Below are 26,535 nucleotides of genomic sequence, written 5' to 3'. Positions count from 1 at the left end.
TCTCATGTCGTGGGTATTTGTCCTCTGGATGTTGCTGTGCCACTGCCACCTCTTCCCTCATCTTCTCCCCCTTGCTGTCTCATCACCTCTTCTCCTTCCTCTTCCCTCTCCTCCCCCTCTTTTCTCTCCTCCAATCCCTTCCTCCTATACTTCCTCTCTCACCTCCTCCCCTTCCTCACATCTCTTCCTTCCCCTCTTCCCTCCCTTCCTTCTCCCCTTCCGTTCTCACCTCCTCCCCTTCCTTCCCCTCCTCCCCCCTCCTTTCCCCTCCTCTTATACTTCCTGTCTCACCTTCTCCCCTTCTCCCCTTCCCCATCACTTCCTTCTCCTCCTCCCCCTTCTTCTCTCCCCTCCTCCCCTTCTTCTTTCACCTCCTCCCCTTCCTTCTCCTCCACCTTCCTCTCTCCGCTCCTCCTCTTCCTCCCATCTCTTCCTTCTCCTTCCCTTCCTCCTCCCCTTCCTCTCTCACCTCTTCCCCTTCCCGCCATCTTTTCCTTCTCCTCCTTCCTCCCTTCCTCCTCCCCTTCTTGTCTCACCTTCTCCCCTCCTCCTCCTCCCCCCCCCCCCCCCCCCTCACTGCCACCAACAGCAGCAGCAGTTGCAAGCTCAGCATCTTTCTCACGGCCATGGACCCCCAGTGCCCCTAACGCCTCACCCCTCGGGACTTCAGCCTCCTGGCATCCCGCCCCTCGGGGGCAGTGCTGGCCTCCTGGCACTGTCTAGTGCTCTGAGTGGGCAGTCTCACTTGGCAATAAAAGATGACAAGAAGCACCATGATGCAGAGCACCACAGAGGTGAGAGGCCGGGCAAGCCAGATTAGGACTTGGTCCTAACACTCATACAGTGCTGCAAAGTTGTGTGCACCGCTAAAGAGAGCCCCACCCCATGCAGAGAGCAAACAATGAGCTAAGAGGAACTGTCGCAAAGCTTGGCCACTGAAACACAGTCCTCCCTGGAAGTTTTCAGGGTTTAACGTGGGCATCTGTAGATTTCCCGATGTCTTTAGATTGCAGGCATCTTGACATCTTGGCAACTGCCTAGTTAATGCCAGTGGCCTGTACCATATTATGGAAAACTGTTAACTGCTTAATTGGGTAATTTTCAAAGAAAGTAATGTTGTTAAATGGGGCGAAATAAGAAGTTAAATTTGAAAGTGAATGTGTTCAAATGAAAGGTTTGATAATTGCATCTGTTACTACTTAGTTTCATAGGCTTTAATTCTAGTATGCATAAAATATTGGGCAAAATTGCACTTGACTAATTTTTTGAAGAAAAGTAATTTATTCTGTCAAGAAATAAAAAAATAGGCTTTGTGTATGGTTAAACTGTAAATCTTATGTTTACAAAATACTGTAATTTTCAGGAAATCACTGTATTAGGAATGTGCAATGACTTATATAAATAAAAGCCATTTTTAAAACTGTTTGGGGCTTGTGTTCTAATTATTCCCCCCTTTTTTTTATTTCTGTTCTTGCCTCTGTGTCTGAACGGGCATGTCTGTGCGTTTCTTGGTAACCTCGGGAGCAGACAGAGAACCGGGCACAGTAAGTACTCAACCGCCTGCTGCACATAATACATTTCCCTTCCTCCAATGCACCCCAAGCTGCCTTTTGTGAAACAGGCACAGACACGTATATTCTCCCTGTCTCTCTCAGCGACCTGGTTTTTTTTCTTTTTCTTTTTTTTTCATATGACTATCCCCCATTTCCCCCTGCCTTTTGTCTTTTATTTATTTATTTATTTATTTTTAAATAAAACTTTCGTTAGGTGAGAGGGACATGATTTGGAGGCAAAGCTGTCTGCTATGATTACTCACTTGGAAATATGCTTTGATCTGTAGGTGCTCCGAACCCACTTTAAAAATATGTTTATCATTGCATTCCGAGTCCAGGTTGCCTCTAGTTTAAAAGAGTATTCATTTTTATCTTAAATCAGTTTTACAGGCAAGAGGTCACAATCCATATGTGAAATTGGTTAGTAATGTGTTATTTCTACCTAAACCATTCATTATCCTCTACAAATGCATCTTAGTTGCTAGGTTTCCATATCTGGTTTTCCTCCCGTAATTGTCCTTGGAGGGTGAACTTGAACTTTAATTTATTTTCAACTGAAGAACCGTGTGTCTGAGTAAGTTCTTAAAAACAAGGAAATTCAGTGGACGGAGGTTCTGGGCTTCTACGGTTCCATTTTTTCACCAGCCTAAACCTTGGCCATTTTACATACTGCACGTTCAATCTGTACATGCACTTGCCAGTTAGCTGTGGGGAGATCTGTACCTTAAATGCATCTCTCAAATGTTGTGGAGCAAATGGAGTGAGAAATTGGCCCCTTTCAGCTGGGATGACCTACAGTTTTTTGCCCCCTTTCCTTTTTCCTTCCAAACACGGCAGTATTTTGGCCATGTTAAATCTAAATAAGGTAGCAAAATTGGGATACTGAACTTTTAAATCATTCTGATCCTTTTTTTTTTTTTTTTTTTTAATGAGTTTGGGGGAAGATATGTAAGTCATTTGAGTTTGAAAAGTTCCCCTTACCTCTTCTGTGTAGAATAGTGGCACTTTTAAAATTCTCTTTGAGACTGATCTCAGTGTACTTTATGTATCAGGATGCATTGGGGCATTGGGTAAGGGTGAAAGGATGGGGTAGCTAGTTTTAAAATCCTTGTACGATAAGTTTTCTCTGGAAAACATTGGGAAGGAAAGGGGGAGGAAAAATTACAGCTAGGGAATAAAATATTCTACTCCCAAAGTACAAACCTAAGTAAACTGACTTTGATGGAGGTGACCTTTATGTTTGTTGCTGGTTCAGTGTCACTGTAGATTGTCATTGTCATAGTTTTTTATACCATGTTCTTTTAGTAGAGTGTCAGATTAAAAACCCTAATCCTAGACCAAAGAACAGAGATGGCAGGAGACGTTGAGAAAGCTCCTGTCCTGTAGTCTGCTGCAGGTTTTAATTTATTGAGCTTATGCTACGTTTAGAACTATATTTCTAATTTCGCTTTCTGTTCTCAGGACTGTTTCATCTAAAAACCAATATATATTTATTGAGTACTTACTATATATGTAAGGCTACATGGGAAATGCAGCTATAGTTAGAGATATGTAGGCACACATATTACAGGTCTTTTCTCAAAGAACTGAGGAAATGTGACAAAAATACTACAAGATATAAGCCTGTAGAAAGTTTCAGCAGGAGTTTTAGACAATTGTTGAAGGGGTACCATGGTATGTATCTCTGAGATGCCGTCGCAAGACTGGTGTTTTCCATACCGCTGCGTGTGTATTTTTGAGTGTATCGAATAACTTCCTATTTATATTTTTGGCTGATAAATGTAAGCAAGAACTTAATTCATTGGGGAAGTGAGGGTGGGTGGAGGAAGGGTAAGGAGTTCTACCCTCCAAATACAAAACAGTTCTTGAATTTCAGACAGCTGTGGATTGTTTCTAGGTCCTCATGGTGAGTTCACAGTCTGGACTGTTAAGTCAAAATATGGTGGATACATTGCATAAACCAAGCTATGCAATAACACAAAATAAATGGTTAATGTGTTGTTTGCATATTTCTTTCACAACAAATTTTACACAAGTTTCTTAATGATAATTTTAATGGGTATTTTCAGAATAAGTGTAGGTACTGTGTTTCCTGCCTAATTCCTACAAGCATCTCTTGGTGGTGATGATATAAAATGAGAAAACGACACTAATTTGTAACCTAAACATTTAATTCAGTCTGTAGAGAGGAATGAAGTTGTTCACTGTCCACATAAGTGGGATTTCGCTGCAGTTGTATAAAATGAAGTAGCTCTTTAAACTTTGTGTAAAATTGAATATGAAAAGCAATGGATAATGAGATGATGTGTACTATTAGTTGCCTAAAATATTGTAGTACTTACTTATTTAATAAAGTGGTTTGAATTATGAAGTATTTTACTTGGCAGAAAAAGTCAGTTGATCACCATATGGTGGCTGTGGTTTGTTTTTTATTTTTTGTTTTTTTCCCCCAACCAGTGAAGGGTTAAGGGCAGTTGCTGCAGGGCACTGGTTTTCAAACCTTATGGTCTCAGGATCTTTACATCTTAAATTAAAATTATTGATGACCCCAGAGAATTTTTGTTTATGTGGATCATATATTTTGAAAATTTTCTGGAAATTAAAAAAAAAATTAAAAATCACTTTAACAGGTAAAGAGCTACTTAATTTGGGTTACTGTAAATAACATGATTAGTGAAAACTATTTTCCGAAACAAAAAATTATAGTGGGAAGAATGGCTTTGTTTTGCACGATTGCAGATATCTTCAGCGCTTGACTAAAAAGAGGATAGATATATTCTCGTCCACATCTGCATCCAGTCTTTTGCAAGACATTGTTTTGGCTGAAGTATAAGGAAGAAAATCTGCCCCCATAGAGATTTGTAACAGTCTCTGGGAACCTCAAGGGGCCCTTGGACCAACCTGAGAACCTCTGTCATAAATAAGGCTAAGGAGTTCTGAAACATACCACGCTGGTATATAGTCTTATTTTTTTCCTGCTGTTCTTTCTGTATTGAACAAATACGATAATTATATGTGTCAAGTGCAGAAGTCAGGGACTTTTATAGATCCAGAGGGGATGTGAGTATGTATGGATTTTCATCTGTGAGTCTAAAACTGGTTTGTAGATAGTTTGTTTATTGTTAGTGACAAAATTATTTCATTCCCTAGTTTAAAGTTTTGTTGGTAGGAAAACAAATGAGCCCTACTGTGGCCTGTTTGAATGTAAAACCTAGGAAATGAAGGTACTAAGGACAGTGAAAATATGGACACTATTTTTTAAGTTTCTTCTTTTTGACAAGGATGAATGATAAAGGTGGTAACTTTTAAGAGGGTTTGCTATTTGGCTATTGATTTTAAATTAAGATTTGACTACTGTTTTTATTAATTTGCAAAACTTGTTTGCTTTTTTTTTTTTTAAACATAAGGCTGCTTCTCCGAATGCTACAGTTGAGCAAAGAAATATGACCTAACAAAAAGGACTTTATTTCTTATGTAGTAATAAAAACTTGAGATATTTCAATTAATTTAAAGGTGAATTGTGTTCAATTTTGGATGAAGGAAGTATTTAATAAGTCTGCTTGAAAGCTCTGGAATCAGAGAATTGGCAAAACGTTGTATGGCTTTTGAAAAAGTATGACAGAACATGTGTTTATTTTTTTTTTAACAAACATTCATTGAGCACTTACTATGTGCCAGGCGCTGTGTAAGGCACTGCATGTACAGTTAACAACATGGGTTTGAACATTGGATTTTTGTTGATAAACACAATATAGTACTTTATATTTTCTTCTTCCTCATTATTAACATTCTCTTTGGCTTACCTTTAAGAATACAGTATATAACACATATACAACGAATGTGTTAATCAACTGTGATCAGTAAGACTTCTAGTCAGCATTAGACTATTAGTACTTAAGTTCTGGGGGAGTCAAAAGTTAGGCATGGATTTTTTACCGAGATGGGGGCGCCCCAAATCCCCACACTGTTCATGCGTCACCTGTACCTGCTGCCATTTTGCAGTGATGCCTTTTAATGTCACAGTCAAATATTTGTTGAATGAAAAACACTGGGATACCTCACACATGTGATCACTATTTGGAACATTTGGGGAAGGGAGAAGACGATGGTGATAGGTGTCTGGGAGAGACTCCAGAGCAGAAGCAGAGTCTGTGGACTTAGGTGGGGCACACAGATGGGCTTCAGAAGGTCCTTGAATCCCTCTCCAGTTGTGTCCACATTGTTCTGGGTTCGTGCTCTACTTTCATCAAATTCTCAAAAGGGGCTCCTGGTCCAGAAAAGCATAAGGATTGTGGATCTGTTTAGAGGTCATAACGGTGCAGCACCATCATCTTACCGGTAAGACACCAAGCTCAAGGAGGCTAGGTGCCTCTAATCGTGTAGTTAATTAATGGAGGTAGAGATTGAGATTATGTCTTGTCCAAGGGACTGTTTTGTCACTCTCCCTCCCATAACTGACTTCTAGAATTACCAAGTTCATCTTTAGAACTTATTTAAAAATAATGATGACAGCCATCACTTTATCGCCTATGAGGTGGTGTCTTTGTGTTTCTTCTGTGGCTGTTGCACTTAACTAGATCTCAGTGGAATTCTCACTGCACAGGCAAGGTGTTTCATCCTTTTGAACATTCCCCTAGCCTCATCTGTGAATTGGTGATGGAGTCTGCCTCACAGGGTGAGGGGTTTTAGGGACCACAAATGCAAAGTCATCAGACATAGCATAGCTTTTAGGAATGTTCTCCCTGTCCTCCCTACCTGCAGAGTAGCAGGACAGCAATAAATGCATTATTAGTCATGCTCAATGTAGTGACTATTGGTTTCTTTTCCTTTTTTAAAATGTGTGAGGCATGGGGCTCCTGGGTGGCTCAGTTGGTTAAGCAGCTAACTCTTGATTTCTTTGGGTCAGGGTCATGATCTCAGGAGAGATCAAGCTCTGCATTGGGCTTTGTGCTGACAGGGTGGAGCCTGCTTGAGATTCTCCCCCCTCCTCCCTCTCTCCCCCTCCCCCAGCCCCCGCCTCTGCCCCTCCCCCACACATGTGGGCTGACTCTCAAATAAACTTTATTTAATTTTTTTTTCTAATGTTTATTTCTTTTTTGAGAAAGAGAGAGTGCAAGGTGGGGAGGTGTAGAGAGAAGGAGACACAGAATGCGAAGCAGGCTCTAGGCTCTGAGCTGTCAGCACAGAGCCCAACACGGGGCTCGAACTCACCAACCATGAGATCATGACCTGAGCTGAAGTGGGACATCTGACCAACTGAGCCACCCAGGCGCCCCTAAATAAATAAACTTTAAAAAATGTAAGGCAGTTGTGAAGATGCGGGCCATTACTGATGTTTCTCAGTGTCGAGATAAGACTGACCTGAGTCTATTATGAACTTGATTAGTTTCATGCTATTCAGTTCATGAAAGGAGGAGGTGTTTCCACCTAAACGTTTATGAATTTGTGTCCTGGCATATTTCAAGGGATTGCCTGGAAATTAAGGATAAAACTGAGATGAGTCACCTAAAATTTCAATATTTAGGCACTGTGGAAAACACTTAAGTTTTCTTAAGCAGTTGTCTCAGCAGATTTCCTTTTTGGCAAAATTGAAAACTGTGCTTAAAAAATCCTCTGGGAAAACTGCTCACTGCATCACTGCTGTGGGAAGGGTGAACGCTGAAGAATGGAAGGCTCCAGCAGTTTCTAGGTGGTGGGGAGTGGTCCATCCCTGTACCGGGCGGAGGGGTCTGTCTACCGTGGATGCCGTAACTCACTGAGTGGGTACCAGAGCCTGTGTGTAACTAGAAAAAGGTTCAGGTTTTATCTCACTGTGCTTACAGCGAAGATCGGCCATCAGGCGTCTTTACTCTAAAAAACCAAAAAGCAGATGGAGAATATTTCCTCCCTCCAAAGCTGTTTTCAGACTTCAGTTTGTGCTCTGCAAGTAGGAAACTTAATGCCCATCATTTCGAGTAGGTTTTTGAAAATTTTATTTTCCTTTTGGCCCCATGATCATTTTTACCATTCCTTCTGAAACGTAGTAAGCAACAAACTGTGTGTCCATCTTGCAGATGAGAAGAGGTGGATGTGAGTGCCATCAGATATTCAAGTAACTCACAGGCAAGTCCTGACCCAGTGCTTTCTAATTTCTTGTATTAGAAAGTACCTCATCTGAGACTGGAGAAGGAAGGGGGACATTAACAGCGAAGCAGAGCTAAGTGGCTGTACAAAAAGTGTTTTTAAAAATGATTTGAAATATAGATTTGATTTTTGCTGTCACCAGGGTCCTGATCAGGGGGAATGAAGTTGTCATGAGGGCATTTAAAAGTTACTTTGAAATAATCGTATTTGTTGTGTACGCGTGGTGTGTTTTATTTTGCTTTACCTGGAGAACGCGGTAGTGGAAGGGCAACCCGGGGACTTAGCAAGACAGGCCAAGGGTGACTATATAGTGCCTCCTCTAGACCACGTATTTACTGGGTCTGTAGGTCTTCTACCTGGCCACCTTCCTTTCTGAGAGTTCTCCTGACTGAAGTGCTCATCTGCCTCCGACAGCGCTGAGTTCCTAGATCGAGGTGCGAGAACACGTGGCTTCTTTCCCACATTTTGCATTCAAACCCTATGAAAAATGGACGCATACCCTTCAGACCCTCCAGCGCTCCTAGGGCGCGATGAGGGTGCCAAGTGGACACCTTTCCACACATCTTCACTCTCTTACACTTCTCGCCGTTGACAAGCGGGGATCCTGTTAGTTTTAGGGGTTAAAAATGCATTTGTTGAAATGTCAGGCACAATCTGTGAATGACCCGTTGGACTGCCGCAAAAAGTACAGCGGCAGGGTGATGGCTTAATTGGCACCAGGTGTAGCTGGAGAAGGCACACAGATGTGATGGGGGTGCGTCACTACCTAATTGTTTTAATGTTCACCGAGAAGTTAATTGTCAGTGTAGAGTGTGCTAGCAAATTAGGTTCCCACTGCCTTAGTGTAACTGAGGATAAATGAGGTGTCATGAGTTTCCAATCTGTACCTCTGACACAAACACTTTTCCTGCGGGGAGGAGAAAGTTCCCAAGGGGAATCAGCATGGCAGCTCAAGAAATCCATTTGAATAATGTGCATTATTTTCACATTAGGGAAAGCTGTCTAGCTTTTGCTTTCTCCACGAGTGAGTTTTCCTTTCAGATTTGCTGCTGGTGGCTTCAAGGTTTAGACACGGTTGGCAGAAGAGTTGCTTTGAGGTCTCAGAATCGATGAAGGATACATGAAGGCTCCGTAACAAGTGTTCTGGTAACACTGACAGTGTAACATTCCATTAAACTCGCTTTCTTTCATATTTTCTGGAGTTTACCTTCCAGAATATCTCCACCGACATGAACAGCCATTACTGTTAAATTGCTAAAGAAAAGTGCAAGTTTTGGAACAAAGGGTATAAAGACTGGTTTTCATCTGTATTGAAGGATCTGGGTCTCTCTGTCTCATTTTTGAGTAGATATTTAGAGCATGAAATAGAAACGTCATTGTCCACGGTGGTGAGAATAAAGGTCGTACAAAGTCCAAAACTTGATGTACTTGTTTGATTCAACTGAATGAACAGTCTCCAGGTCAGCAGGCTCTTAATGCTTAACATCGAAAGTTCTTGAATGAAGGTATGGTTTAATAATTGCATGTGGATGTTTATTTTTGATTTACGAGAATAATACATTGTCCACTTCTACCCACGAGGTTCAAACACTCTGCCAACTCTCTAGGTGCCCACTTGCACCCAGAGAACTACAGCAGGGAATAGTCCTGGTATGTGTTTTTAGAAAACATGTTCACCCAGTTGGGATAACGGGATCAGGATCCAGCAGCTCAAGGTAGTGTATACCACTTGTAATAGATCTGCCACTTTTTTCCTTTTCTTCTCTGAGTAGCTCTTTTACTCTTATAACTGTTCTTAACCATCACATCACTGAATGGGAGGAGAAACGACCCTCAGGGAGTGTATATTAATTGTAGTGAACAACTCGCCTGTTGTCAGGGAAGGTGCACACTGAGATTTTATGTTCTCCAGACTTTTTAAGAGGGAGAGTTCCCTTGGGGAACATGTTTTCTTTGTCCCTGCACCTCATCTATTTATTTCATGTATAGTTTTCTACCTACAGATGGAGAGAACCGTGTGCCATGGGGCTGACAGGTCTTGTGGACCCTCTTTCTTCTGACTGGTGGTCAGCATTGGAGGGGGATCTTTTTTTTTTCTCTGGAGACCTGTCAAATGTACCTCTCCCTTTACTGTTTTCCTTGGCTCTCTTCTCATAAGTGTGTGCCACATGTACAGAAAATCATCGCGGTTTTAGAATTTTTTTTTAATTTTTAATGGTTTTTTAAAGTTTATTTATCCATTTTGACAGACTGGGGAGAGGGGCAGAAAGAGGGAGAATCCTGAGCAGGCTCCGCGCTCACATGGGAGCCCCATGCGGGGCTCGATCTCACAAACCTTGAGATCTCTACCTGAGCTGAAATCAAGAGTCAGACACTTAACCAGGGTGCCTGGGTGTGTCAGTTGGTCAAGTGTCCAGCTCAGGTCAGATCTCACAGTTTGTGAGTTTGAGTCCTGCATTGCATCGGGCTCCGGGCTGACAGCTTGGAATCTGCTTGGGATTCTCATTCTCTCCCTCTCTCTCTCTCTCTCTCTCTCTCTGCCCCTCCCCCCACATGCTAGCGCGCTCTCTCTCTCTCTCTCTCTCTCTCTCTCTCAAAATAAACAAACAAACAAAAAGTCTAACACATAACTAGCTGAGCCACCCAGGCACCCCATGGTTTTAGAATTTCAGTTTGTTTTGAAGTCATAATGTGTTTTTTGACCTTGATTTGCTCAGATTTGTAATCTCCCCTGTGGCTGTGTAAATCTCCCAATTTCGAGCTCTTGTGGAAGATACAGAGTAAATAAGATGATTTTGTTTAGTTAAAACAGAATTTTAAAAACGAAGGGAAACTTACATGCAGTCTCAAAAATCCCAGACCTCAGGACATTTGTAATAGAAATTTGCCCAGTAATTATCGTTTTTGAAAATTTCTGGCAGATATTTAAATTTTACCAGCTGCAAGGTAAAATAAAACATTGAGTTTCTTGGCTAGAATTAGAGTATATCAGTCCGTGTGATAACCCTAGTTCTCATGCGGATTAAAAAAACTCTGATTCGCAATTAAATATTTATTTGGCAGATTAAATGTTTGAAAATGAACTTTACTTGATGAATGCTGTTTAATAGATTAAAGCCTTTCAAAATATGAACGCTGGGAGAAGTCTGGTGGCAACTAAGTCTGCACAGCAGCTAGTGGCCGTGGTTGACATCGCGTGAAGTGATGCTGTGGGTCCCTGGACTACTTTGAGTTGCCCTCTGCTGACGCCTGTTTTAGTTTGCATCTTGGGTTGCAAATGGCAGGATTCGGGAGTGGAAAGGCAGGAATTTGGGACTGTCTTGCGGTCATTTTAATATAGAATGTAGTTTTTAAAAATATGTTCACAGTTTTTGTATGGTGGCATAAAACCAAGTGTGTGTGTGTGTGTGTGTGTGTGTGTGTGTGTGTGTGTGAGAGAGAGAGAGAGAGAGAGAGAGAGAGAGAGAGAGAGAGAGAGAGACAGAGACTGTTAAGGAATCTGAGTGTGTGTGTGTGGAGGGGGGGTTGTCAGAGAAAGCATGCAGCTTGCATTAGGTATTGTTCTGTCATATTAGAATGTTAAATGGGTAGGGGCGCCTGGGTGGCTCAGTCAGTTAGTCAGTTCAGCAACGACTTTGGCTCCGGTCATGATCTGAAGGTTCATGGGTTCGACCCCCACTTTGGGCTCTGTGCTGACAGCTCAGAGCCTGGAGCATGCCTCAGATTCTGTCTCCTCCTCTCTCTCTGATCCTCCTTTGCTTGCACCCCATCTCTCTCTGTCTCTCAAAAATAAATGTTAAAAAAAAAAAGAATGTTAAATGTTAATGGTTAACAGAGCCAGTGTGACTTTTAAGTGATAAGTATGTGGGGGAAAGTATTCAATGTACATAAGTTACATATAAGAATCACTCCTCTGGGAGTGTAGACACTGAATAGGAAGAGCTTTGTGACTTTAGATAAATTGCCTCCCCTCTCTGGTCAGCCTCCAGATAAAAGGAGGGGGATGAAGAGGATGAATAGTAAGTCTGTTTAAGGTTGCTTTGGCCTCTTCAAAGGTTTGATCTAATTACCATCTGTATTTCCAATGTACAAGTCTAAAAAAACAGTGAAGCAGCCTTAAGTTTCATTCTTTTGCCTTTTTCAATGTTGATTAAATGTTAAAGGTTAATGTTGAATGTGATACTATCTTATCCAAGTCCAGATCTAACAAATCAAGATAGAACTCTAAATTTTGAAAAATCCAAATGATACTCAGTCACTACCCAGGAATAATCTTTTTATTCTTACAGTGTGTATAAAATGGCTCCTAATGACTATTACTCACCCTTGAGCTGTGAGGAACAGAAGCTGGTGTGTGAGGAAAGCACAGAGCTCTGGGGGGTAGGGGGAGCTTATGGTATCACGAGACAGCCACTAATACCTGGGAAGTCACTTTTGGGTTTCTGGGGAGTGCACAAGGGGACCATGAAGATTAGGGTCACCTAGGCAGTAGTTTAACCAAAACAGCTGTTGTTGCCGACAGTGAAGTTCATTAGGCTGGAACTGTTTGCTTAAATCAGGAAAAACAATGAAAGCAGTGTCAGAGCTGGAAGATGTCGGGGACAGTTACACAAAGGAGACTGGGTTCATGGGAACAAGGGTAAAAGGAAGTGGTCTGTTTTTGGTGGGGCTGCGGCATGAACCAGCTACCCCCTGGCTCCTGACTGTGGCTCTCCCAGGCCTTTCCACCCACAGTCTTTGGGGCCTTGTTTTGAATCCATTTTATGGCATCAAAGGTACCATGAGACATTGTGTTTCGTAACTTGTCTGAGTCTGCCATTTTGAATGGAGCCAATTTTCACATAAGTAGGGGTGCTAATTACTAGCTGTGTCCAAATTTAGAGGAACTTCCAGAGCTTTTCAAAACCTATTCAGATTATAGACCTCATTGAAGCCCTTCATGCGGGAATTATGGTAGTAACTTCTAACGTGTAGAAGCAGAGGTGTCAAAGCTTGACAGGCTTATGGGTCCGGCTATAGAAATGTCACTGTTTCTGACAAATTGCATTGTTGCTAACAGAAGTGTAGTTTACTTTTATGTTTACAATACCACTTGACATCATTAAAAAAAATAATAGGATCCTTAAAAAACTGTCTATGAATGGCTGAGCGGTTTGGATGTCCAGTGCTGGTTATAGCAGGAAGGCTATGGAGAGACTTAACTTTAAAATTGCATGTGGACACCAAGCCTATGCTGCATTCTTCAGGGCACTGGGGCAGCTGTAAAGTTGAGTGCGCTGTGGCACTGCCCTTAATGCATCTACCTGGTCAGTGTCTGGACAAGGAGACTTCAGAGCTGATAACATCGAAAACACAGGCAGGTGCATTTATTGGACGCTGTTTACACCTGAGCACAAGCTGCTCCTCCCCTCCATGGCTCAGCTTTTAGGAATACGCATTAACACTTTCAGGAGTTTTCTTAAGTCTCCTGTGTCCTATTGGGGGTGGCGGGGGGGGGGGGCGGTGAGTCTGGGTCGGAAGGGTTAGTTTTTAGCAGACATTTACTAAGGTAATTAGTTTAGGGATCCAGCCAGCTCACCTTTCAGCCCCACACACTGTGCTAAAGACAGTACTTGGAGCTACTCTGTATTGAATTGCATGGGTCCCTCCCTCTGCTTTTATGAAAGCCTCCTGCATTTGTATAGCTTGAATGGTCATGAATCAAAGCTCAGCTCACTTCGGTGTCAGCCCCTGCAGTGGGCAAAGAGGCTTCAGATTGCCTCCTGGTCCCCAGTTTTGATTTCCTCCTGTGTGTGGTTGAGCTGGGAATGCTCCCATGGTGAAGTCCACAGTTTTCACGAGGAGGCTTTGAGAGCCAGCCACCTGGCTATCATCTTGGACTGGTTAGGAGCGAAGACCCCCCCCCCCCTCCATCCCCCACCCCGGCTTTTAAAAATTTGTTTCTGGTACATGCCATTGCATTAGGGGTGGTCTAACTTAAAGGTTTTCCCCAGCCCCTTCCATTTTAAATTGTGGCAGAGAAAGGTTACATAATTGTCTGTTGGCCCTGGACATCCTCTTGTTAGTTCTCCTACATCTTGCAGAAATTGGGGTTATCTGGGCTTTGTGAAGGAGATTTTTGCACAGCTCCTTCAGTATTGTTCAAGGCAGTAACACATCACTGAACAAATTGCCCCCTTGCATATGCTAATCCTGTACTTAAAAGGACTCATTGTAACTTGTTCTGATGCTTTAGCCTGAGGGGAGATGGGAATTGAAGGGATGGCAGATCGTGTCATGTGACCCCCAAATACCTAAAATGCTTGTTTTCTTTGGGTCAACAGTTCCTACTTGGCACTTGCGAATGAAAGTCTCCTGTGTGGTTGGTAGAAAAGATTAGTCCTTGCTCCTGCTTTTGTGTGGGGGAGCTGGCCTAGCTGTTGAAGATTCACTGGCTGAAATGCCCGCTTTGGGTCTTAAATTTCAGTGCTATTGGCAAGGAACACCAAATCTTATTTTCAACCGTAAATTAAAAGAATTCAAAAGAGTTCCTTCATTGTTGCTTGGAAAATGTGATTTGCCTTTTAGGAAGCCACGCTGTTAATCTCACCTGCTCTCTCGGTGTGTGTTTTTTGAGGGGCACACATTGACTGTTACAGTCACAGAATACGTCTAATAGAATAATCTCAGGTTCTGCTCATAGGCCATTTATATTCCTGACCAGGAAATCGCAGTGGGAAAGAATAAAAAACACATCCTCATGTAAACAGCAAGCTCCCATTTCTCTAACAGTAAAAAGAACGGAAGAACATTTTAAGTGAGTAGGGCCTGAAGGATCCACCAGGCTTCAGATGGTTTGATTGCATAGTCAGGGTCTCTCTTTTAAGTGCTTGAACCTCCATAAATGTTTGCCATCAAAGTCTTCAGCCAAGATGAATTAAATGGAATGAAAGGCTGTATAGGTATCACCTTTCTAATATAGCTGTCACATCCAGGTTGGGTTTTCATGTGTACAAAAAGACCTGGGAAGGAATCCTTGATTTTTTTTTTTTTTTTTTTTTTGTCTTGCAGAGTAATTCCCTCTTGGTCCCAGACAGTCTAAGGGGCACAGATAAACGCAGAAATGGGCCTGAATTTTCCAATGACATCAAAAAAAGAAAGGTGGATGATAAGGACTCCAGCCACTATGTAAGTAAATAAAGGACTTGAAACAGTATTTGTTTGCTTACTTCTAAGTGAACATACAAGCGTACTCTAAGATTTTAGTGATAATCTCACATCCTTTAAATTTCTAATACTATAAAGAGAATAGATTCTTACATTATAAGGTACTGTTTCCCTCTAGAGCTGTAAATTATGCTCTGCCAGGCTCACTATTACATTTTAGGCTTTCTGCCTAAGTTCCTCCTAAGAGGGGATTTAAGCATGCAGGACTACCTTTGTGGACTTGAAGCCTGTGCATTTGCATAGGGCCCTGCTCTTAAAGGGACCTTGCCCTTGGTTTAATGCTCTGCTCTCATCATCTTCAAATTCTCAATTTTTGAACAAGGGCCTGCATCTTCTTTCTGTCCTCGGCCCTACAAATTCGGTAGCCTGTCCTGCTAAAATAATCAGGGTAAGAATTTCACTGTTACAGAATACCTTTTGGGATGCTGTTCTGTTGATGTATTCAGACTCATATTAGGTCTTGAGGTATAGTTCATCCTCTTGAACAGCAAGCAGTTTAGCGATGTAAGTCCATTGGTGAAAATGGGAAAAACTCTGAAGGCATCTAAATCAGACCCTGCAGACTGAGAACACAGGCCTGTGGAGGGAGGGCACTTCACTCAGATCTAGCTGCAACCACATTCACAAGGAGAGCAAACCAAGCCACATGGCGATTGGCTCAGGTCCGAGGGTCATAAACTGCAGCTGATAGATGACTTGGCGTTTTCTGTGTGTCCCCGAGTGTGTCTATTTCAAGATGGACACATTCCTGGGAACAGCATGAGACCAGAATGCTGTATTAGGCCACTTCCTGTTGCTTGTGGAAGAAGTGTCCGCCTCTGGTTGGCATGCAGGTTATATGGGGGTTTACACGCTAGGCCTCTCAGCCTCCTTCTGGCCGGCTCAAGCCAAGAGCCAACAGTGGGTAATATTTCCTGAGCAACAGCTTGCTAGTATCAGGTACTGTGTGCTTTTACATGGATTGTTTCATTGGGCTCTTAACTCTGAGTTCAGTGCCATGACTTCCATTTTAGAGGAAGAAACTGAGGCACAGAGCTTGTAAGTGATTTGCCCAAGGTCAGAGTTAGTGGCAGAGCCTGGAGGCAGTCTAACTCCAGAATGCATTGTCTTCACCAGGCTAAGATTCCCAAACTGAGGGTCCAGGAATGGATTTTTTGCCAAAGGTCCTTGTATTGGTCCACACTTTGCACTATGGTAACATTCCCAGGACATGACATGCAGAAATTTGGAGGTTGCCGATAATACAGTTTTGAGTTCTGCATGAGGCTTGTGTAGATATTTAGTAGCAAGTGATCGAGAACAGAATCCATAGCTGTGCTTTACTGTTTTATAACCTGCTTATATTAGGTATGGCCAGTTGTATAGGTAGTTCAGGGTGATGTGTTGACATGATGTTGGAGAGTCTGGGGCGAAGTCCTCAGACCTTAGCTCTTTGATGCCCTTCACACTGTACTGTGAAGGCTTAACATTGGCGGAAGCGTCCAGTGCAAAGCTGATTGAAATTACAGACTCCTTAAGGACTTCACAGGCTCATTGTAGTAAATGAGTTATTTGCTACTTTTTGCCAGTTTGTACAATATGTGAACCATTTTTGTAATTGTTTTTCTAAAAGAGAAAACCTTTTGGCTTCTATTTTTTCACTGCCGCTGTCTTTGGGTTCTTAACGCCTGAAAAACGTTTGTGCTTTTCTGAAGTCTTTTACTAAGAGAGAAAGCAAATTTTCTTTAGTATTAACTTTTTTTCTTTTATTACGTAAAAATATTTCTTTCAATAGGCTGTTATTTTGAATTACCCAGGCTTCCTCACTGGTTATAATTTTATATTGTTACAGTGAATTGCATGGTGCTTTAACAACAATGATTAAAGTAAATCTAGTAACACACTGTTGGAAGAAAGTAAATTGGGTCTTCCACATGTAACATTCTAGGTGAGTTAGAAAAAAATATTTAAGGGGCTCCTGGGTGGCTCAGTTGGTTAAACAGCTGACTTCAGCTCAGGTCATGATCTCACGATTCGTGAGTTCAAGCCTAGTATGGGGCTCTATGCTGACAGCTCAGAGCCTGGAGCCTGCTTCGGAGTCTGTGTCTCCCTCTCTCTCTCTGCCCCTCCCCAGCTTGTGCTCTCTCTCTTCCCTCTCTTTCTAAAAATAAATGAACATTTAAAAAAGAAAGAAAAAAAAACATTTAAAAGGTATGAATTTAAAGTTGAGGGTAACTTTCTAGTTGAACGTGGAGGCCCCTTAGAAAGCCATTGTGGCTAATATTCGCCCTTGTACTTATTAGTACAAATTGTCAGACACTTGTGTATTCGTAATTAACAGTGACATGAGTAAAAAGATTGTTTAGATCATAAATTCGTCACCTACTACTTTTTGAGAACCGGGACCCATGGCGACATCATACTTCTCTCATGTACCCATTGTATTACTCTGTACTAAAGGACGCAAAGCCTTTTGGCTAAGAAAGTGGACTTTTTCAGTCTGCCCTAAACTTGATGTAGGAATGATAACATAAATTGAATAGCCTTTCTGAAGCTTTTTCAAACTTAGTGCAACCTTGCAGTTTCCTTGATTAGCAAATTTTATGGCTTTATGAAGAGAAAATAAAAGCCCAAGGGCAGGACGCTAGTGCCCTCCAGATTTTGCCGTCCTGTGTTCCTTCCATCTCTCCAAAAATATTCCAAACTGATTGCCAACAAGGTTTATTCTTAACATGTCCTAATGTTATTCCAGTCGAGTAGATAGCTTTGTTGTTTTTAGTTTTTTGCTGTTTTTTTTCCTCAGTAATTAGTAACCCAATGGGAACATGGTTTAAGTTTGTCTTTGTAATTACATATTGTCTATGAACACGAGATTTGTTGGCTGTCTTCAAGAATGATACACACAAAGCAATGACATGAAATTGTATTCTTAACATCCAGTGGGAAAGAGTCCTCTTACAAAGACATGGCGGATTTCAGATTATAAAAGAGATTCAGCTGTTACAGGCATTTTTTGAGCTCTTACTACGTACCCAGTGTTTGCAACTTGCGCTCACCAGTATGATATGTAGCAGGTATGCTACTGCCACGGTTCCTCCCTGGAGCTTTGAGTAGCCCCAGGTCAGATAAGTAGGAGGGAGGTGGTGTTAATGACAAAGGGCTGACAATCTGGAATGGAACCTGTAGGCTTGTCCTAGGCCATTTTTTAGTCTGTCTGCTACCAAGAACTCTTGAAATTTAACTGGGCCTCCAACCCTTTAATAAATGGCATTAAAATGTCTTTTTCCAGGACAGCGATGGTGACAAAAGCGATGACAACTTAGTTGTGGATGTGTCTAACGAGGTAACCAATCATTTTCTCAAAGTTTATGTTCAGAGTGACTTTTGAGAAAACAGAACGGTGGAGCCATGGTGTTTGGTTTCTTACAACTTTACACGTTAAAAACTTAGTGGCTGTTCACGGGTGGAACGATAGTGGTCTATCTGATGAGAACTTTTGTTTCCTTTAAAAAGAAAAATCTGTTTTCCCTATCATTTTGGATTTGTATGCTGGATATCTAGTGCTCCTTTCTTTCCAGTGCCCTCTGGGCAAAGTATGAGCATGAGGGGAGGATATGATAGTTCCTAGATGTGTTTTCCTCTGTGCTGTCTTCATGGGTGTGTTTGCAAATACCATCCTGGTAATGATAACAACATTGCACACTCCCAAGTCCCCCAGATCTAAAGGACTTAGAGCGCCCTCCTTTAATTTAGAGAATTGGTGTGGAAATAGAGTCTGTAAAGCGCAAGGTCCGTCCATTGTAAATGAAATCATGAAAACTTTACTTATGCTTGTTGAGGACCCTTCTTCTCCACGAGCAAGCCCTGCCCATTCACCCAGGGAAAACGGGATCGACAAAAACCGTCTGCTGAAGAAAGATGCTTCTAGCAGCCCAGCATCCACAGCCTCCTCGGGAAGCTCCACTTCTTTGAAATCCAAAGAAATGAGCTTGGTAGGTCATAAGAGCCATCACTTGCCCATTTAGCAGTTTACTTATACTTTGTGGTTCAGAGGACCCTCAAGTATTTGAAACATGGGGATTTTTTTTTTTTTTTTTTTTTTTTACTGAGTGAGAGTTCTGTTTTTAAGTGTTTAAAGTGAGTCTGCTCCTCGTACTCTTTGTCCCACACAGTGTTTTCCTTTCTCCCTCTCAGTAGGCTCTTTTGGGCCGTGATTAGAGAGCTTCCACATCCATTACCCTTTTACTGGGCAACCTCGTAGGTCCTGAGAAATCCTCATTTTCTTAAGCTGTCCATTTTGCCTTGTATTAAACTGACCCATTGTGTCAGGGCATGTTGGAATTGGGTTGGGGTCAGAGTGGGGATGTACTCAAATGGCCCCGGGGCCCAGGGGAAGCCTGGAACTGGCATGGGGAGGGCAGAGCCTTGGAGCCTGTTCATGCTTTCAACCGTTCAGCAAATACTGGGGAGTGTGTCATCTCATAACTCACAAAAACCGAGCCATAACAACCCTGTGTTTGATTCCTACACAGTCTTCCTAGGCATTATCCCATTTCACTGAAGGGGAGGAAAGCCTGAGGAGCTTGCCAAGTTTACACAGCCCATCAGATCCATGGCCAGAGGGGGCTGGGGTCTCTCCCTAGCCCGTGCATGCTCTTTGCTACCCCACAGCACTTCTCAGGCCTGGATTTAAAGAATGAAAGGTTGAGATGACAAGGATGATGCCCTGTAACCCCGTTACTGACTCCTGAAGGCCTCTGTGCTCGCGGGTCCACACCGGTTATGTAGGCAAGCGGGTGGCCGTGTGAAACTCCACACACATCTCTCAAACTGATAAGACTCCTTCTCGGGCTTTTGCCTTTGAGATGCCGGTTTGCTTCTCATCAGATCAGTGGCCCTGCTGCCTCTCACCATTCATCTCAATTCCACTGCTACTAAAAGGCAAGATTGGAAAATAGAGATCCTCCCTCTGACATTCTTGGTGACCGGGCCATTTGTTTCTGAGTGACTGGGAATTTTTCTCTGGGTGGTCATCATTCTAACTTGGCCCAGTTCCAAAGTCCACACGCCTGATGGAAAAATACTTTTTAAAATAAAATCTGCGGAGGAAGAAGTGTGATCATGTTCTGTGTCTCTAGCTAGAGTTTTAATTCTGGCAGGAAGAGGAAAGGTCAACATTTCTCGCTCACAAGTTAATGCTGTCAACATTGTGTGGATTTATGGAAATTGGCTGAGGGAGTAGCTAGAAGGTGCCCAGTGTCCCAGCTGCTGTTGTGATAAATTGTGTAATATGGCTTGGATTAAAAATAATACTCATTTAATTTGTTTAATGATACCAGCATGAAAAAGCCAGCACGCCTGTTCTGAAATCCAGCACACCGACGCCTCGGAGCGACATGCCAACGCCGGGCACCAGCGCCACTCCAGGACTCCGTCCAGGCCTCGGCAAGCCTCCAGCCATGGACCCCCTCGTTAACCAAGCCGGTAGAGCATTGCCTCTTGTTGTGCTTTGTTTTGTTTTTTTTTTTCCCTTTCCCGGCTTGGTTCGTTGTCTGTGCACTCCTGACGCCATTTCCCCATGAATATGAAATGCACTTACTGCCTGCCTGCCTCCTTCCTATCCCTGAAAGGCCATGATAAGAAACAGATGTTTGTCCTGAGAGGTTCAGCAGCTGCACCCTGTTCGTTCTCCGACTGTTGACATTTGGCGTTTTTAAAAGATTTATTTCCAAATAATCCAAATCCTAGGAACTTCGATGAAGTTTCCGATAATAATTCCGCATGTAAGCTCCTTCCCGAACTGTCACTGTGTGTCTAAGTTCCCTAATTCTGACTGAAACGGGTGGCCCAAGTGTGCCGCTTGCTCACGTTACTTGGCGGGTTTTCTGCCGGCTCATCCCTCAGGAATCACTGGTCTCTCCGGCAGGAGAAATTGGGAGGGTTTCGCTGAGAGTCAAGCGAATAAATTGGTAACTTTTGACTTTATCTTCCTTAACACCTTGGGCCCAGAGGAAAATAGGCCCCAGAATATTCCTCCTGAACCTATGCTTTGGCTTACTAAACCCAGGGTCAGGTTTTTGTTTGGAATTGGTACCAAGGAGTGGAAAGTTTGAACTGAAGGAGAAATCTTGGATTTTATCCAAACCTTCTTTTGAGATTAAGTCAAGTAGACAGGTAGTGTGTGGGCCTTGGTTTGCCATCTATGAATTGGGTACGATACTGCTGCTTCATTTTAATTCCCTGATTTCTCAGTGGTGCCAAGCCTATACCAAGGAGGAAGTGGTGGGCAATGCTTTCCTTGGGGTCTCTTTTTCCCTGGAGAGGACTTCAGCCAAGTTGGTGGTGATCAAACCACCCACCCAAGCTTTCCCGGCTTGTCCTCGCCTCTCATGAACGGCGCTAGAAGGGACCCCGGAGCTGACGGTCAGGCTGGACCACAGCGGCCGGCTGAGTCACGTCACACGCTCGGCTTGTGCTTCCTTGCAGCGGCCGGCCTGAGGACGCCGCTGGCGGTGCCCGGCCCGTACCCTGCCCCGTTCGGGATGGTGCCCCACGCCGGCATGAACGGGGAGCTGACCAGCCCCGGCGCTGCCTACGCCAGCCTGCACAACATGTCCCCGCAGATGAGCGCGGCCGCCGCCGCCGCCGCCGTGGTGGCCTACGGGCGCTCCCCGATGGTAGGTGTCCCCGCCCGCGCCTGCGGAACAGAGCCCCAATGTCCCCGAGCCTGCTGCCCTCAGCATGCCGCTTGGTGACGTTAGGTCCCACCGCGTCTTGGATCACTGTTTTTGTGGATGAAACTAGGCAGTGTTAAGGAGCTGCTTTGATGGCTCTGGGGACGTCCGATTTTCTCCCCCAAGGTAGATTTTTTTATTTGTTTATTTTTTGGAAAGCGATGGAATGACTCAAATAGCTTACAGACGCCTTTGCATGCATTTTCTTCAGGTTTTTTTCCCCCCTCTTTATTAGGAAAAAATATTTGAGAAGCTGTAACTTCTTCTTTCCGTGCCTTTATTATTCTTTAAACCCAACAGTGTGGCTCAGGTATAAGCAGTGATCTCTCAGAGCAACAGGGCGAAAACAGGGATGACTGAAGCCTTCAGGCATGTTGCCCGTCTTCTTGCCCTACCTTTTGCCACTGTGTAAACCACCTTTTTGATCCAGAAGATACAAAACTGCATGCAAAGGGTAAAATCAACTGTAATCCTTGACTGCATCAGAGAAAGAGAATAGATTATACCGAATAGAAGTCCCTATATATTCTCTTGACTGGAATATGTTGTGTTCATATTTCTCCTCTCCCCTCTTCAGATAGTGTTACCTCCAGTAGTTGGGGCTGAGAGTGAAGTTTGTGTTTTTTTCTCTTACATTGCACTAGTAGGAACGGCTGTGCAGTAGAGGGCAAGATAGTTTTTTGGCTTTTTTTTAAATTATTTTTGAGGGGCAGGGGAGGGGCCGAGAGAGAGGGAGACACAGAATCTGAAGCAGGCTCCAGGCTCAGAGCTGTCAGCACAGAGCCCAGTGTGGGTCCTGAACCCACGAATTGTGAGATCATAACCTAAGCCGAAGTCAGACGCTTAACCAGCTGAGCCACCCAGGCACCCCAAGGGCAAGATAGTTTAAAGCAAAGTGGGCAGCCAAGGGACTAGGTATCTTCGTTAGGGCGCACAAACTAGGGAATCTATGAAGGTTTAAGCAGTAACTGTGAAACTGGGAGGTTATTTTGCCCCCTTGGGACATTTGGTAATATGTGGAGACACTTTTTACGATCAGTAGCACTGATACTTTTGGTACGTATTGTGTAGAAGCCAGGGGTGCTGCTAAATATCCTGCCATGCCCAGGACAGCCCCAAACTATCTGGCCCAAAAACATTGATTGTGCCAAGGTCAAGGAGTCCTGACTCAGGCAGCATACTGCTCTCTGCACTTGTTTGGGCAAGGCAGGACATCCTAAGTCCACAGGAAGTATTTACTGTGGGAAGCTGGATCTCCACGTACAAGTAGACCATGCTCCAGCCCACCTCCCCAAAAAGATGCGTAGCTTGTCACTTAGAGGTGCTTGTATTACCTCTTGCATTATAATTTTTCTTTTGAAAAATGTTAGCACATGTTCCTGTTCCTGTTTATGTTGCTTTGGAGATCTAGGAGTTTCTAGTGAAAAGTCTTCACAGATGTTCACAAAGTGCCTACGCTACATAAACTGAGTCTTCAATGCCTTATTTTGTTTCCAGGTTGGGTTTGATCCTCCCCCTCACATGAGAGTACCTACAATCCCTCCCAACCTGGCAGGAATCCCTGGGGGGAAACCGTAAGTACCTCTAACTCCTCAGTTTTGTTTTAAAGGCAATTACTTAGTCATGGGTATTAGCAGACTAGAATTCCAAAGGGAGCACAGGCTTGGGCGTTTCCAAGGAGATTTCTAGTGCCTTTTCCTGAGGAGTGTTAGCACTTTCTATAAATAGGCACCTTGTAGGTGTCATGCCTCTGTCTTCTCACTATGGGTGATCTCATGCATTTAGTTATTTCTGGAGAGAAGCTGTTGTAGACAGGGACCAGGAGGAAGGCAAGAACCGGGGGTGGTTGGCCCTCCTTGCTTGACCCTTCTTCAGAAAGCTGCCCTGCTTTGCCTTTGGTCAGAGGGTAGCTGCTGGAGATTTCCAACGGGACTGTGTTGTGAGCAGTAAGCTGTCACAAACTCTTGAAATCTCAAACTTGAAACGAGTTGCATTTTTACCCAGCTCAGCGCTACCTTTTTGTTATTTTGGTGGAAACTAGAGTTGTGCAAAGGGTAGTTGTGGCATCTGGGCATCTGTTATTGGACCTCTCCGCCCGCCCACTGAAGTTTGGTGCGTGCTTTACTCTGAGAGGTCCAGAACTACAAAACACAGAATGGCTTTGACAGAAAACAAGAAAGATAGATTAGAGGGGCAAAAGAGCATTCAGAATTTGGAAAACCCTGTTGGTTATTCTCCCCGGGTCACTTAAAATCACTTGCTTCCATATGTTAGTAATTAGAAATGTGATTTTAAAGAATTCCGAAAGTTCTCAGTTTTTGTACAAAGCAGAGTAAACTACGGGTGTCTGTCTTACCTGCCATCGTGCAATCTGCCTTTCTAGGACCTTTTACATTTTTGGTTTTTCCAAATAGGGTTGTGTGTCATAGGCCTCCAGTTCTTTTTCTTTTTCTTTTTTTTTTTTTAATGTTTATTTACTTTAAGAGAGAGTGAGCATGAGCGGGGGAGGGACAGAAAGAGAGAGAGAGAGAATCCCAAGCAGGCTCTGCCCTGTCAGCTCGGAGCCTAATGTGAGGCTTGAACTCACAGACCGTGAGATCATAACCTGAGCTGAAATCAAGAGTCAGATGCTTAACTGACTGAGCCCCCCAGGCGCCCCCAGTTTATTTTTCTTATACTCTCTACCTTTGTGTGGTTGCTTTTAGCTTTTATTTATGTGTCCACTGTGTATTGCATATTACATTATTCTGAGTGGTCCATTCAACCACCTGCTCATCTTTGTGTGATTTTGATTGGAGCCTTTCTTCAAATTAACCAGCAGCATGAGGAAGAATGGAATTCCTTACTCCCATCACCTGCATTTTGGAAAGCAGATTTCCATGGCTGTACTTCACATGCATTGAAATGTCTGTTTCATGGTAATTTGATTCATGGCGAAATGAGAGTTTTGTCTATAGTAGGAACTGGTAGAGATGTTAGGAATTTACAGTGACATCTAGGCACAGGGAAGAGCAGGACTGGGGCAGGGGGAGGAGTGTTGCAAATGCTTTCTTACCTGGTAGATCTCTTCTGATTGAATAACCATGAACTGCTATGTCATGTATTTTCTTGGGTATGCCCCTCTGCATCCAGCCTGAGATGCCCCAGGGCACGTAATGGGTATTTATCTGTCATCTCTGGCAGTGTGGCTGTTGTGTGTCCTACAAACTGGTGAGAGGATAAAGGGCAAATGAGTAATGTGAATAAGAGGCAATAATTAATAGTAACTGATGAGTCTTCAGGGGAATAATGCACAAGTAATGCCAAGTTCAACTGACCAGTAGGGAAAGCCAGTTTCAAGAGTTGGAGGTGTGGGGGTACGTCTGGCTGCCAGGACCCCACCCTGAATGGGATATGTGAGGCAGATGGGGTGGGGTGACAAGAGCAATGAGCTGTCATGATGGTGTTGGAGGTTGCTGTGCAGAGGACTATTGACTCAGACCTAACTAGGTCCTTACAGTGGTGTGTGTGTTCATAATGCAATTAGACACCAAGTTTAAACCTTCTGTGAATGATAATACTGGTGTCATTTTTTTTTTTTTAATTTTTTTTTTCTTCAACGTTTTTTTTTTATTTATTTTTGGGACAGAGAGAGACAGAGCATGAGCAGGGGAGGGGCAGAGAGAGAGGGAGACACAGAATCAGAAACAGGCTCCAGGCTCCGAGCCATCAGCCCAGAGCCTGACGCGGGGCTCGAACTCACGGACCGCGAGATCGTGACCTGGCTGAAGTCGGACGCTTAACCGACTGCGCCACCCAGGCGCCCCTGGTGTCATTTATTAAAGCCAAAATATTCATGTCCTTGGCTTGTGAGCACGTTGGATTTCTTTGTGTTCACAGCTCCATTATAGGATACGATGTGTTCAGGGACAATGACAGTGGGTTCAGCAGCAGAGCTGTGAGGGCGAGTCTCTGGATCAGAGTGGTCACTGCTCTCCAACACAGTGAAAATACATTTTTTAGGATTTTCTTTTAAGTTTGAGGGGAGCTATATTATGTGAGGATGATCGAGTTAATATCAGAGGGAAAAATGGGAGTTCACCATTGTCTTTGGGGTCTGGGCTATACATTTTACTCCCCTTGTTTTGGTCCATTAATTAGCGTGAGAGGACTTCCTGTCCTCATTGTTGAGTAAAGGAATACTTCTTGAGGCAGTGCTTCTCCAGTTTTTTCCCAACATGACCAAGATTGGTACTCTTGTAACAGACAAGTGCAGATGAATAGGGGAAGAAAGCTAGAAAATACAAGCCCAAGTTTTTTATTACAAGAGTCAGCTGTCAGGAACTGACTTTGTCAAGCTGCTGTAGAAACGTTTTCAACACCTACTCTCCATGAGTGAGCTGATGTCAGTGCAGAGAGTAGCAAATGTTTGCAGACCACACTTTGAGCAGCTTTGGTGTGAAGCACTTGAGAGAAATGGTGGAAAAACCAGCATGGCCCGGGTGAGGGTGAACAAGGTGTGGTAAAAGTTTGCAGGTGTCACCCTCTGGGAAATACCAATTGAAGTAATATTTGGGTAGGGTGATGGATGGCTGTCCGTGGACATTTAAGCAACATCCACGTGTCAGACTCTGTGCTAGATGCTGGGCAGGCTCTAGGAAAGAGAATGTTCATCTTCCCTGCCTTTGGGGGCCTACTGATGTGGAAACATTAAAGGGACAAATGCTGTGATTACACTTGTGAGAGGTGCTGTGGAGGCAGAGCAGTGTAAAGAGTGACCACAGTTAGGATGGGAAGGGCTTCCTTGGGGTGAGGGAGATACACAGAAAGCTGAGGCTTGTGCAAGAGAAACAAGCCCACAGGGCAGAGAAAGTGGAAAAGGTGGGCCATTGTAGGTAGAGGGGACAGCCCATGACCTATTCCTAGGGATTCATGTGCAAACGCATGGGTGCCTCCCGAGA

The 26,535-nt window shown here is 43.5% G+C and overlaps 1 protein-coding gene across 6 annotated transcripts in view; it reads left to right on the top strand.

Moving 5' to 3' along the window:
• The window catches only part of TLE1 (TLE family member 1, transcriptional corepressor), a 91,043-nt gene that overhangs the window by 43,474 nt on the left and 21,034 nt on the right, over nucleotides 1-26,535 (top strand). For 4 of the 6 annotated variants that reach the window (XM_019815802.3, XM_019815803.3, XM_011288273.4 and 1 more), the window contains 8 exons: nucleotides 590-794; nucleotides 1,528-1,544; nucleotides 14,727-14,843; nucleotides 18,151-18,204; nucleotides 18,701-18,853; nucleotides 20,201-20,345; nucleotides 21,348-21,538; nucleotides 23,093-23,169. In XM_019815802.3, coding sequence (XP_019671361.1) covers nucleotides 590-794; nucleotides 1,528-1,544; nucleotides 14,727-14,843; nucleotides 18,151-18,204; nucleotides 18,701-18,853; nucleotides 20,201-20,345; nucleotides 21,348-21,538; nucleotides 23,093-23,169 — 959 coding nt within the window. The remainder of the gene's footprint in view (nucleotides 1-589; nucleotides 795-1,527; nucleotides 1,545-14,726; nucleotides 14,844-18,150; nucleotides 18,205-18,700; nucleotides 18,854-20,200; nucleotides 20,346-21,347; nucleotides 21,539-23,092; nucleotides 23,170-26,535) is intronic. The other 2 variants (XM_011288274.4, XM_011288272.4) reach the window with 1 other exon arrangement.

The sequence above is a fragment of the Felis catus genome, chromosome D4, assembly GCF_018350175.1.
Source record: "Felis catus isolate Fca126 chromosome D4, F.catus_Fca126_mat1.0, whole genome shotgun sequence".
Lineage (NCBI taxonomy): Eukaryota > Metazoa > Chordata > Mammalia > Carnivora > Felidae > Felis > Felis catus.
The sequence above is the reverse complement of the archived record's forward strand: the minus strand, read 5'-3'. Positions and strand labels throughout refer to the sequence as shown.